Genomic DNA, 13,671 nt, shown 5'->3' on the forward strand with positions numbered 1-13,671 from the left:
ACCCATGTGGGCAGTTCCTCCATGGGCTCAGGGAGGGACCCAGGGACAGCTCATGTACCCTTTCCTTCCTTGGATATGTCAAACAAAGAGTCAGCTTGGAAGAAGAATGCAAAGTTGGGGATCACAGACTCTTGAGTATGAGGAGATTCTCTGCTCATGAGCAGGGGGAATCCAGAGCTATTTCACAGACATAAGAACCATGTTCATATGTTTAGCTCCAGAACGTAAGACTTTCACAACTTCCTTGATAACACACTGAGGAAAACATTCAGGTGACTAACCATGCTCATTACATTTGGAGAATTTTTTTTTTTTCCAAACATTGATTCAGCTGTAGCAGGTTTTCAACTACATGCTGACATTTCCTGTGGCATCCCGCCAAGGAAGGGGCTCTCTTGGCCCTCCAGGGTCTAGCTAGGAAACACACGTGGTCAGGGCCTTTTCCCTAAGCTGGTGTGTAGAGTGCCCTGGAGATGAATGACAGCCTCTGGGCCCCATCGGCACCTTGTTGTACTGCCAGAGAGCTCCCACCTTTTCCAGGTGGCCCAGAAGACTTCCCTCCAGCCTCTCCAAGTGCAAGACAGAGCCGGGTCTTTAAGCCAGTCTGGCTACACTGTGATGAGGCAGAAGGAAAGCATTTGGGAGCTGCTGTCACTGATACCACTGCAAAAGGGGAGGGGCAGAGCACCTGCAGAGGTTGGGCCTTCCCAGGTCCAAGTGGTCAGAAGGGGCTAATCCATCCCCCTCTTCTCCCCAAACACCATCAGCTTCCATTTCGGTCCATCCTGGAGGAAAAAGAGGTGGGGTGACTTCATGGTGGTCCACGGGGGATCCTTCAAAGGAGAGCCAGGTTGAATGTGGCTGGTAGCCCTGAGCTGGGCTGGCAGGACAATTTCAGTGTCCCCCATGTACACCAGTGTAATAACCGCGCCCCCCCCCCCCCGCCCACCATTAGAGTCACATGGAATCACCTGTGTCTCTCACAACCAGAAAGCCTCCTATTAGATGTGACTGAGCTATTTCTAAGGAAATTGCCCCAAAGCGGGGTATTTTCCCCCATCATCTGGACCTTGTATAAATTCTCACCCCAAGGTAAAAATCAAGGCAACTCTGGCTCTACCAAGGGGACTCCCAGCTCCTCTTCCTCCTTCTTAGAAAAAATCATTAAAGTCTGTCTTTTTCCTAAGGAGGCCTACTTACTTTGTTAGGGATAAATAGCACCCTTGAGTTTTTAAAACGTCAAGTTCCCTTCTCACTTTATCAATTCATTTGCATATATTATTCACCATATTGTTCTTCTTTCTTATTTTGATCTCAGTAAAGTAGTTTGTTTCTCTATAAAGAAACAAAGCACAAGGAAGGAGAAGTATATGGGAAAGGATCCTCCCCATCTTTAGGAAGAACAGAGCTCCTTGGGGTGACAGGGCAGAGTGGGAGGAAGGTGTGGGCTATGGACTCAGGCAGGCCCTGCTTTGAATCCCAGCCCCTCTACTTACCTGCATCATGTCCTAAAGCAACAGAGCAAGATAGTAACCCTCCTAACCTCAGTTTCTCATCCCTGAAATGCAGTCAAAATAATGCGTGTGGCGTGCTTAGCACATAGGGCGTGGCACAATGTGAATGATCATAAATTTTTTTAATTTAAGTTCAATTAGCCAACAAATAGTAAATCATTAGTTTTGATATAATGTTCAATAATTCATTAGATGTTAATTCCCTTCCTTAACCTTCCATTCTCTCATCACATCCTGAAGTCCAGATACTGGAGCCAAGTATGTGTTGATATATAGTGTGTGCAAATGGTTGAAGATGAACACAGGCTGGTTTCCACGACTTGGTTGTCTTAGACACACACGCGCACACACGCACACACGCACACAGACACACGCACTCACGCACGCACACGCACACAGACACACACCCTGGTAACCAGGCAGGTGTGTAGGTGCCTGTGGGGAGGAGGTCTGTTGTAGAGGAAGCCTCTGCATGCCTGCCCCATGTCCATAGTCCAGTTGTCTCTCCTCAGATCCAGAGGGATGACAATGGGCTGGAGGGTTGTCATCTATCTTGTTCTTTTTTTGTGCCCTTTGAAAACATGGTGGTGGTGGCTTTGGTGCTGGTGGCAGGGGAAGCCTTAACAGCCCCGGAACCGAAGCCTCTCTGTGGGTCCTCAGACCAGGTATAGTGCAGGGAACCCCAAGAATCCCCTGGTTCTGGAGTCCACACTTATGTGATGGATTGAGAGTTATGATCCATCACTTGCTTTTAGTGATGTCACTTCCTGAACTTTTTCTTAATTTCCCTGGAAATGTAAATGGTACTTGCTCACCCTTCTCCATCCACTCTCTTCTGTTACCATCCTTCCAAGCTGGCCATGCACATTTCCTCTCCCCTTTCTCCTGCTCGTGGAACAGGCTCACACCCCTCTCCTCTGGCCTTCGTCACATTGCTGAGGTCCAGGTAACGCTTTCTCTTCCTCATGCGCCACACTTCCTAACTCTTTTCTCTCCCCTTCCTCATTAAGGGCACCAGAGAATTCAGCTCTCCCATCACTTTGGTAGGGTTGGCCGGGGTCCCACCTACCAGCAGAGTGAGGGCCTGGCCCGGGGCACACCACAGAAGGAAGCCCATGTCTCACTGCCAGGCCATGCTAGGAGGCTCAAGCCAACAGGAAGCCAAATGTGGGGTTTTCTGCAGGCTTTTTAAGGGCCTCCCTCCTTGCAGTTACAGCTTTCATCATTATAACCCATATATTTGCCCCTGGGGAATGTCTACCACTCAGATGACCTTAACCCTGCCCTGTCTCGCTCTCCTCCTCCTGAGGAGAGGCTCCTGCAGAGGCTTCTGCTCAGGCTGTTACTCAGTCTGAGCAGAGCTGATGATTGCCGTGGTAACACCTTCATGTGATGCCTCAGAAGTCCGAGACGACTTGGCATCCCTTTCACCGCGACCAGCCAGGATCTTCTCAGAACCCAACCCAAGTCCCAAGAGCACTACCCCTAACCAAGGGGAGGGATTGGCCGGTAGCTGAATTCTCAAAGAAAGCTGCGTGGTCCCCTGAGCCCTTCTGCAGAGGTCTGCACCTGCCGTCATGTATGTTTTCTATAAGCATATATGTCATTTACGTAGTGGCTGAAGAGAACTCTCTCTTCTCTATAGCTGCGTACCTCAAGTGAAGGGATTCTTTATAATGTAAACCTGACAAATTCGGTTTGGGAACTTTGAGGAGGAAGGGAAGGGTATTTCTTTTCTAAGCAGGGGGCATACCGGGAGATGAGAAAACCAATGGAAAGATACCCCAATCGCACCTTTCCTGTTCCTCCTGGCACACTTTTACATTATAAAGCATTTATAAGAACACTCAGGTCTCCTGTCTCAGCCAGCCACCCGTGTAGGGAGATGGGCAGAGTTTTGGCAGAAGTTGGGTATGTTTCTCCCTCATTCCGCTGCCCTCACAACACCCCACTTTCTGGGCCATATGGAGACACGGAGTGTTTGCCAACTATAAATGTCCTGACTGTGCCTTTTCCTCCTTAAGGTTTCAAGAAAAGTCTGGTGAGTGACTGGATCTATGAAACCTTTCTCTTTTATCTTTTTCTATCTGAAAAAGAGGGATTCTTCGGTTTGATCATTATTTTACGCTGACGGGCCAGCAACTGCTTTTCCCAGGTTCCTCACACCCTGTTGCCATCGTGTCTGCCTCCCAGCCTCCTGGGTGGGACAACAAAGATGGTTCCAGCCTTGGCATTTCTGGGTTTCTGCACATCAGGCACATTCCCTCACTTTGGGGCCTCCTGCCGGAATCAGCTGCCTCGTAGGGAAGTCATGTGACCCCATGGCAGGTTGAGTTCATGAGCCTTATGGGATCGTGCTCAGTGATGGTGATGCCATCTGGCCCTCAGGTTTCGTATCTGAAATGTCTCATGAAGGGATTTGGACAGGCAGCTGGGCAGGGACAGCATCTCAGGAGGAAAGGTAGGAGAGCACGGGGACGTATGTGTGTATGAGATCCTGCACTCCAACCCAAGCCCCTCATCCTCTTCATTCCCATTGTTCTACAACGTGTTACTTGACTAGCTCACATCAAGTCACCAGGTGAGCCATCCTGGATTGCATTCTAACTAGTAAACTCACAGCTTATAATGACTTGTCCACACAAACAATTTCAAAGAAAAATAACCAGCAGTTCTCCTCCTACCTCCTCCCCCAACTGGGGCCTGGGCCTCAATCAGAGTCACACAGGCTCTCTGGCAGCTAAAGCCAAAGCTTTCCCTTGCTGTTTGCCATCTTAGCGGGGCATGAGGTAAGGTCAGGACTCCTGGCACGCGGGGGATCTGGATCACAGCCGCACTTGGCCTTTAATTATTCAGTGCTTAGCCAGAAAGGAAAAACATGAGTCAATCTGCCTCTTGATGCCAGAAGGAACCAGAATTCCCACATTAGCTTTTATTACCTTCTTCTCATTGAAGTGTGTTGCTTTTCTGACACTTGACACTCTGCCCTGGTCTTTAAGATGGATAAGGTCTTTCGGAATGCATTTCAGAACCAGCCGCAGTGGCCGAGCTGGTTCTGAATTCATTCAGTGAAATACACAGATAGACACAATCTTAGATTTGGAAGGCCCCTGAGGAGCCACAGAATATGGTGCCCCGATTCTGGTTTTGTATTTGTAAAGGTGTGAATGTGTGCTCTGAGAAAGGAGTGGCTTCCAGAACTGAAAGGCTAGGATGTACTTAGCAGAGCACAGAACAATAGAACAGACATTTCGCCCTATACCTGGCTCCTCCTTATTCTTCACTGCCTGCCTGTGTCTGAGGCAGTCCCCCTCAAATCTTACGCTTTGCTGTGCGACTTCTTTCTTGACAACCGCTATTCTTCTAAAACCGAAAGGGGCGTCTCCCAAAGGAAGTTGTGACTACACATTAATCTTGGAGGGGGAAAAAAAAGAGTGGACAAAGTCCTACTTCATGCAAAGAAAACCCATTTACCACTGAACCAGACAGGTCATCCAGTTCCACTGTTCTGTGCAAGTGAATGAAGGATTAAAATTAAATTTAGCCTTCAGGTAGCCAATTAACTGTGGATTTAGGATGCTGGCTGAGCTGGAATTAGAAATTTCCAGCAGTGAGCAGATAGAAAGATGTTGTTTCTCGAGACTCCAGCTTTCAGAGTCACCTCAAGAGTGACTTTCCCTAACTTTGTGCCCAGGCAGGGACACTAAAGATGATTAATGGCCAGGGACTCTTGGGGTGCCTACTGCTGTATTATACCCGAGCTGCCTTGAAAATGGGTTTTGGGATGAATTAGGAGGTACAGAGTGGGAGCCACATGGAGGGGGTGCCTGAAAGAAAGAGATAAGTTCTCAGTCTACCTGCTCTTGGCATTAAGCTCCAGCATGCATGTTTTTTGATGAACACTGGAAAATGCATCGGCTGTGATCTGTGCCACGGGAAATGTGCATTTGGAAACCTTTATCATATGGAGGCAGTGGGTGTGAATGCCCTAGCATTGCTCTTTATTAACAAGCACAAATTTGGAGAAGGTTGATTATAAATGGGATCTCAGCCTCTGGCCACATAAACAAGCAAAGTGAAATGGTCCAGTCAGGGAACACGGCCCCATTCACATGGTAGCCAACAATTTGGCTAACCAGCCTCAGATGCAAGATGCACCCTGCACATGAGGCAAGCCTTCACAGACATAGGAAGAGCTCAGTCCTGCAGGATTAGTAGAAATCCATCACCATGCACTCCAGATTTAAAAAGTAAGTTTTAGAGTAACTCAGGCCAGATTTTGTGATGGGCCTAGGGAAGGATCAGCTCAGATCATGTGACCTGCAAGCCATCTGTCTAAGCCACGCTCACAGAGCCACAACCTAGCATTATGAATTAGTCTCCTGCTGGGGGAGCGTATTGGCTGGACTTTAGCCAGTGCCAAGGCCTTCTGGGAAAGATCAGCAGATGAGGGATCTTGGGTATGTTTAGAATATGAAGACTAGGAAGCAAGACAGATCGGGTCACTATTCCCCAGCCTGAATAACAAAGCTGCTAGAAGACAGTGAAGTGCTTTGCTGCTCAGTGCTCCGACCTTCCAGTTAGAGTACAGTGCTGGGTTTTCGAAGGCAACGATGACTGTGTATTGGGAGCTCACTGAGGTGCATTTGCAGGAAGGAAAGGATTATGCACTAACCACTTATTATGGAATTAGTGCCCTGGTCACAGAGCAAAGGAAGTTGGCAGAGTTGCAAAGGATTTGGGGCTCATGGGAGAACCCACACGATGCTGAGGTAGGGGCAAGGAAGAAAAATACACAAATAGATGAACTAGCCTGACCAACAGGTCCTAGACTTCCTCTGGAGATAAGCACTGCCAATGCAGAGAACTTCTCATTTCTACCGGTCTTTAGAACTTTTAAAGTTCTTTCACACTATTTATTTCATGCATCACTCAACAGTCCTGTTTTATAGTTGAGAAGTGGATTGCTTGAGACTTTAACTATTTTGACTCATTTGACTAGTAGTCTAGTAGTTCTTTTTTTTTTTAAGATTTTATTTATTTACTTATTTGACAGAGAGAATGAGAACAAGCAGGGGGAGTAGCAGAGGGAGAGGGAGAAGCAGACTTCCTGCAGAGCAGGGAGCCCGATATGGGGCTCGATCCCAGGACCCTGGGATCATGACCTGAGCCGAAGGCAGATGCTTAACCGACTAAGCCACCCAGGCACCCCGCAAAACCAGTTCTTAAGCAGTTGGTATTTTTTACTTCAAGGTTAGGGGCTTTCTCTATTACATTAAACTCCCTTCTACCTCTGTTGTTGTAGTTAGTTCCAAGCCATTAACCCCTGTAAACTCAACTTGGTGGCTTGGTATGGATCTCTCCTCAGCCTTCCGATCCATCTTTCCCTGCTTGGAGACAGACAAGACCTATGGACCAGGTGGACAAGGGCATCCCTGACCTTGTCCATCTGTTCCATCTGTACCTTTTTCTTTCCGTGAACACTCACAGGCCCTAGACTGATTACGGCTAAGAGGATAAATAGCTCAATATTTGAGCTCAGGAACTGCTCGTTTCTTTTGCTGTTCCTTCTTTGGTTAAAACCCTCCTGCGATTTCCATCCGAAAAGGCACTGTAACATCACAAATAAGGACGTAGATTTCAGAGCCTGACTCAGGTCTGAATCCCAGCATTATGAATTATTAGCTGTCTTAATTCTCTGAACTTCTATTTCCTCATCTATAAGTGGAAATTAAAAATAACTATATTTTGGTTTTGCGAGAACGAATAATATATTCAGTGTCCGGTATGGTGCCAACGCCTTAGCAAGTGCGTATTAAAGTTATGATCGCCTCCCAAATAATAGCCCAGACATTTTAGCAAGGCTCAAGGCTCCTCACAGCATGACGTCCTGTCCCCACCTTACACTCCAGCAAGCCTGTCCATCCTTCTAATGCAAGAGATTCCTTCAGATCCCTGTGCTATTCTCTCCGGGGCTCATGGGGGAAGGCAGAAGGCCATTCCACTTAGAGGAGGGAGAGCTCTTCAGAACGTGATGTCCCTGCTCTGCCTACCATGGAAAGAGTTGGTTCCTTGCAGAAATCAATGTGAGAGCATGTCCTTTGAGAAAGGGGGGACCTGGAAGCTGAGGAGCAAGATTACAGTGAATGATGAATGATTATATATGAAAGATCTGGAGGGCAACTTGACAATTGAGCTGGAAAATTCTCATCTTTTACTGATGAGACATAAGAGAAATGTGGCTTTTTTTTTTTTTCTGTAGAGCAGCCGGGACCTTACCAAATAACAAATAAGTAGGAAATAAATGGGAAAATGAGTGGCCCAGTTGAGTCCCAATTAAAGGCGGACCAGTACATCCTAGCATGCGAAATTATCCTCAAATTTTAACATTAGAGTCAATTTTTAAACCCGATAAATTTCACTAATTAGTTAGGCAGTGTAAAAAAAATTCTGACTCTACATAGAGTAGCAAAGACTAACAAAGTGTTATCAAGTGATTATATTTAAATGATTTGTAAAACACATGAATTATTTCAAAAATAATATGCCTCCATTAAAGTGAAGAGTTTGTCCTCTTGGTTTGATAAAACATTTCTCTTGTAATCGTGTAGACTTTGATAATGGCTTAAATAGCTCCCCTGTGCATGGATTCAGGAAAGGTAGTTTGGCCTAGCATACGTGTAAGTTGTGATATATTTTAATTAATATTAAAATTAATATTGGGGCGAAGTTGTCAAGACTTTTCTGGACACCGTGGCTTTGTTATCTGGTGTTCCTTTCATTTCAAACGGCAATTTTCAAATCCGTGTTGAACATATGTTAACAAACCCGAGAACCACGTGTGCTTTTCTGCAACCACTCAAAATCATAGCTTTTCAGTGGTTCCTCTGCTATGAGGGACTTGTTTGAAAAATGTGCAGAGCAATGACTAATCTTTATTTTGCTTTGGGCCTCTGTCTTATTACTATCCCTGGCTCAACTTTGTGGGAGTCAGCAGGGGACAAATGTCCCCCCCACCTCTGCTGTACTTTGGCAGCCACAATCAGCTGTTGAGATCAGAGTGTGCTATTAAGGAACCCCATTTTCCAAAACAAGGGACACACAAAGTATACAAGCAATGGGGTCAGATGCTCTTTCTTCCATAGCAGAATATTTTAGTAGGATCCTGGGGCAAAATTAATTATAGAGAACAAATTCTGTCCTTTATCCAGGTGTGTGGGAAGAGCAAGAAATTTGGGGCCTTCCTTCATAAAATGGGCATCTGTGAGTATGAACCTCTGAGAACCCGTTCAGATGCTCTTGGACATAAAGGTCTCAGAGTTGAGGACCTGGGCTAAGCAACAGGTAAAAGCCTGGAGTGTGTCACCCTAAATCACCTGCCCATCCATTGATCCTACTCTGTTCTCTCATTTTAGGGATATGGAATATTCTCCCTAAGCTTTCCCTCAAGATGAATGTAGCCTGGGGAAAGGAAGGTGACCTATGTAGTTGTTTTGGGGAAATTTTCAATCAAATGATTGCATTTTTCCCAGGGCACGTAGCTTGCGATTATACTTTCATTGGTTTGCTTGTTTACTTGAGGTCTTTCCTCCCTACTAGACTTGGTAAGTTTCAAGAAGTGAGGGACGCCATTTGTTTTACTCACGGTGGTATATCCACACCCAGAAGAGTGCCTGGCGTATATTAAAGACTCCATCAGTGCTGTGATATGAGTGGATAAAGGTGCGTTTGGCCTACTCACCATGTGCCCAGTCTCGTGCATGAGAAGGCACTGTTGTAACTCAGGGAAAGATACTATCTTTGCCTTCTGAACACTCAGAGGGTGTCACACGAGGGATTTAAGATTTATAAAGCCTTGGGTTTGATCCCAAATCACCATTAATTTGGCAATTACTGTGAAAATGAATGTAATTTTGAATATGAGATCATTTACTGAGTAAAATAATCGTGAGAAGTCTTTGCTTGTGACATAGAGTGGTGTAATGTAGGTTTGTGTTACATTAAAAAGATTAAGGATGGAGAAAAAGTACCCTTTCCAGCAACCAGCAACTGGGAACCACAGCCTGAATTCTAGACAGTTCTACATGGCTGAAGGTGGATTCATCAATGGTTCCACCGTGGCTCACTCACTGAGGGATCTCATGCAAGGCACATCTTCCTGGGGATGCAGTTAAGTGGATTTCAGGGATCTTTTCCAGCTCTAGAATTTGGTTTGACAGAGCCTGGAACCAAAACCTTCTGCTGCCGAGGCTTAGCGGTATAGAGCAAGAGCTCCGACCATCGGGCGCCTGGGTGGCTCAGTTGGTTAAGCGACTGCCTTCGGCTCAGGTCATGATCCTGGAGTCCCGCATCGGGCTCCCTGCTCGGCGGGGAGCCTGCTTCTCCCTCGGACCCTCCCCCCTCTCATGTGCTCTCTGTCTCTCTCATTCTCTCTGTCTCAAATAAATAAATAAAATCTTTAAAAAAAAAAAAAAAAAAAAAAAAGAGCTCCGACCATCATACGGTCTTAGCTTCAAGGCCCAGCTCGCCCTGATAATGCTAGGTACTCCTTAGCCTCTCTGAATCATGTCTGGTGAAATGGGGATAGTCATAGCTATGTGTCCTAAGGTTATTAGAAGGTCCAAAGAAAGAGTTGCACTAAAAGTGCTTAGCATAGAGTCTAGCCAAGAGGAAATATGCAGAAAGTTAGCTCTCATTATTTCTAATCTCAAATATTTCATATTTATGCTCTCACCCTTTTTATTATTGGTAAGCCTCCAAATAGAGCTGGGATGATTTTTCTCTGAGCTGCACAGTAAATAGCTCATGATGGACAGTTGGTCATTTAACTTATCAAAGGGCATCCCTTTATGTGCCATCAGGACCTTGATACACAATGTCTTCCCCCATATTTTGAGGTGGTTTTATGGTGTTGCTCATCCATGCTTTTAAGAGGTGTCCTACTATCCCTGTCAGAGGGGTCATGTGCCCCATTGCAGATGAAATCCTTCGGAAACGTAGGTACGCCACTGTGACGTGAAATGCCTTGCCTAACAGAATTTATGGCCCAGAGCAGACCTAATTCCTCTCTCCTGGTTTCTTATAAATTCACTGGAAGTAGAGTTTGTCTGAAGACCACTAAGGAAATGGAAGTAAAAGACTCTATTTAGAAAACATCACTAGACTGGGCTCCATGAAATCAAGCACAATATGGGGAATGCCATCCGGTTAGACGCAGTTTCACTGGTGCTTGCAAAGGGCCTTTGCCTTTGCAGGTTGGAGAGGTGGGTGTGGAGCAAATGGTGCGCTGGCCCTTCCTTTCACAAAGCGTGTGGACTCGACAAGTGCCAAGGCTGTAAGCGGGATCTCCTGGGCCTGTGCTTGTCCAATTCCCTGTCGCTGTACAGTTTCCTGTCCTCCCTGAAGTTTTCTGACTGTTTCCTTCTCTCCACACCCCTTCCTCTTTTTTTTTTTTTTTTTTTAACTGCTTTCTGCTTGGATCCTCCATAGGAACGCTTTGGGGTAAATATTGTTCTCACTTTTCTTTGAAGTAAAGAATCCGGGAAGTGGGTTGGAGGAGGGTGCAAGTACAGTTGGGAGGGAAGGAGCCTGCCCACTGAAAAAGGACTGGTGAGTGTATATGAATGGTAAGTTCTCACTGACATCCAAGACAACAAAAATTAGGAGTCGCCAAGCCTTCTTGGGAAGTGATCATTTACATTGGTTTGGGTATGTATTTGGCTTGGAAGTTGCCTTTTTTAGGTAGGTAGATATATGAATGTAATACAGTAAAAGAGTTTATAAAATATACAGAACCCCTGGATGCAAACGACCTTCTAATGCAGTACTCTTGGATTATCTATATCCGGATGGCCTACAGCCATTAAGAGGGTCTTTAAATTCACATTCTGGGCAAAGCCAGCATCCCCTGAATGATATTAAATGTCTTCCTACCTTGCCTTCTGTGGAAGCATAGATCTTTTATCTCCCTGCCAGAGGGTGGGTGGTGGGTATGGCAGGAAGGACGAGGTAAAAAGCAGGCAGAAGCCCTTGTAGTTCCCATCTGATGTTCTGGATCCTGTTTCCCCGGGCTGTTGGTGTCATGGTACTCTGAACCAACAGGAGGAAAGAACCAGAGCCTGAGCTCACTCTTCAGAGTCTTATTTCATACCATCTGTGTGTGTCTTTTACAAATTGCAATTGTTTGAATTGAATGCAAAGATCTCAGGGGATAAGCAGGGTGGAGAGAGAAATGCAGGTTGATTGATTCATTTCATTCCTGAAAATAAAAAGAGAAGTGTATTTTATCTATTAGGAGCAAACGTTTCCAAGCGGCTGAATAGGGACGCTCATGAGCTGAAGGGCAAGGATAAAGGTGGGCAGGGCCTACAGTTTGGGCCTTCTCCAACTCTCTGGCTCTCCACAGCCTGTGCTAGGTATAGAGTGTCTCAGATGGGAAGGGACTGCAGAAAGAGCCAGCCATGCACAGATAACTGGGGTGTGAGCCAAGGTCCTGGCAAGAAGCCCGCGTGACATGCTTTCTCTGGAAGCGGTAGCCAACACAGCAGGAGTGTCATGTCCCCAGTGCCCTTCCTCACCCTGCTCTCCCCTGAACTAATGAACTCTGCAGGGGTGACAAACCTAGAGCCAAAGAAAGGACTAGGTCAAGTCCCCTGATGAGACTTGCTTTCAACTGGGGTTTCCTAGTCCATTCAACAAATATCAATTGAGAACCTGCTACTGAAGAAGCACCAGAGCAGGCACAGTGGGGATCCAGAGTGGACTGCCAGTCATGTTCCCTAGTCGATTGGTCTTCCATTTGCATTCTGCTGGTGTGGTAATGAGCCGCATTACTCTGGCCGGCCGGTGGGGAGAGGAAGCCTTCATTACCATACATGCATGGATGCCTCTGGGTACATGCCCGTGTGTTCCTCTGTGTGAGGACACGTGGGTGTGCGTGCATAGGAGTGTGTGCACACTGGGGAGTGAATTGAAAATTTTCCCAGAGCATGTTTTGTGGGGTTATCCTGAAGGGAGTCTACTCTGACCCAATCTCTGGTCTCTTGCCTAAGCGTCTCCCCTTTTACCCTGTTGTTAATGCAGTCGTATGAATGCCACTTTCATTTCTCCCCCTGTCCTCTGACCTCTGGGGGCCTCCCCGCTGCAGAACAAACAAGGGGCGAGACATCAAGACCATCAAATCTCTGAGGGTCCTCCGAGTTCTTAGGCCGCTGAAGACCATCAAGCGCTTGCCCAAGCTCAAGGTAACATTTCCCGAGGCCCCTTCTCCCATCTTGTCTTTAGCTGTGATCAGCCTGCTTTTGGAGGATCATTTCTGGGAATATTCCTTTTGCTCACACAGAGACTGGGGTTCTTTCAAATGCCTGAGTTAAAGGCCTTCATTTCAAAGAAAAATAACCAATGGGCCAAGAAATCTATAAGGGGGCTTTGGCTTCTTGAGTCCAGCCCCAGGTGGTATTTTGTATATACTCTGCCTGTGGCATGGCATCCAGAAAGAACCCTGTGTCATTTAGGTGCACTCAGAACAACAAAATGGAAGTGGCAGGAGTCCTCTATGTTGTGGGCTACACGTTAGATCATGCTGAGTAACCTGGGATGCTTTCTTCCCTCATAATTCTTGGGAAGGAAAGGATTTTCTAGCCCTGACCCTTCATATTTTTAAGGCATAGATTGGTCGGTAACTTGCCCAAGAACACAGTCATTTTTGGCAGAAGCAGAGAATGGGGAAGCAAGCTAACGTGAATTGAGTTTTTCCTGTTGCCAGGACCTGCGCTTTCATAGCTATATTACCTTGGTTCTCCTCTTTTCTGGCCCATGCCCTCCCTGCTCCATCCTCCTGGGGCACCTGCCCTCAAGGTGTGCTTTACCATTCAAGCCTAGTTTGCTCACATGAGCCCTCCTTCCCCCCCTGCCCCCTCCCCCCCCCACATAAATTGTGATTAACGGAAGCTGAAACTTCATGGGGGAAAAATTCTTCCTCTGAATTCCTGAGCGACAGCCCGCCACCATGAGGGAGGGACCAGGACTCCCGGTTCACAGTCCAGAGGTCCGCTCACTGCTGCCCCAGGCCACAGGGCCAGCCGACTGAGCCACAGCGCAGGGCCTGAGCCCAGTCTCCAGGTTCCTTACAACCCTCTAAATACTCCTTTCTGCCAGG

The 13,671-nt window shown here is 46.7% G+C and overlaps 1 protein-coding gene across 3 annotated transcripts in view; it reads left to right on the plus strand.

The window, feature by feature from the left end:
• CACNA1E (calcium voltage-gated channel subunit alpha1 E) overlaps positions 1 to 13,671 on the plus strand; it is a 276,327-nt gene that overhangs the window by 219,207 nt on the left and 43,449 nt on the right. For all 3 annotated transcript variants that reach the window (XM_021682567.1, XM_021682568.1, XM_021682569.1), the window contains 2 exons: positions 11,004 to 11,015; positions 12,661 to 12,757. In XM_021682567.1, the coding sequence (XP_021538242.1) occupies positions 11,004 to 11,015; positions 12,661 to 12,757 (109 nt within the window). The remainder of the gene's footprint in view (positions 1 to 11,003; positions 11,016 to 12,660; positions 12,758 to 13,671) is intronic.

Source organism: Neomonachus schauinslandi, chromosome 6 (genome assembly GCF_002201575.2).
Source record: "Neomonachus schauinslandi chromosome 6, ASM220157v2, whole genome shotgun sequence".
In the NCBI taxonomy this organism is placed as follows: domain Eukaryota; kingdom Metazoa; phylum Chordata; class Mammalia; order Carnivora; family Phocidae; genus Neomonachus; species Neomonachus schauinslandi.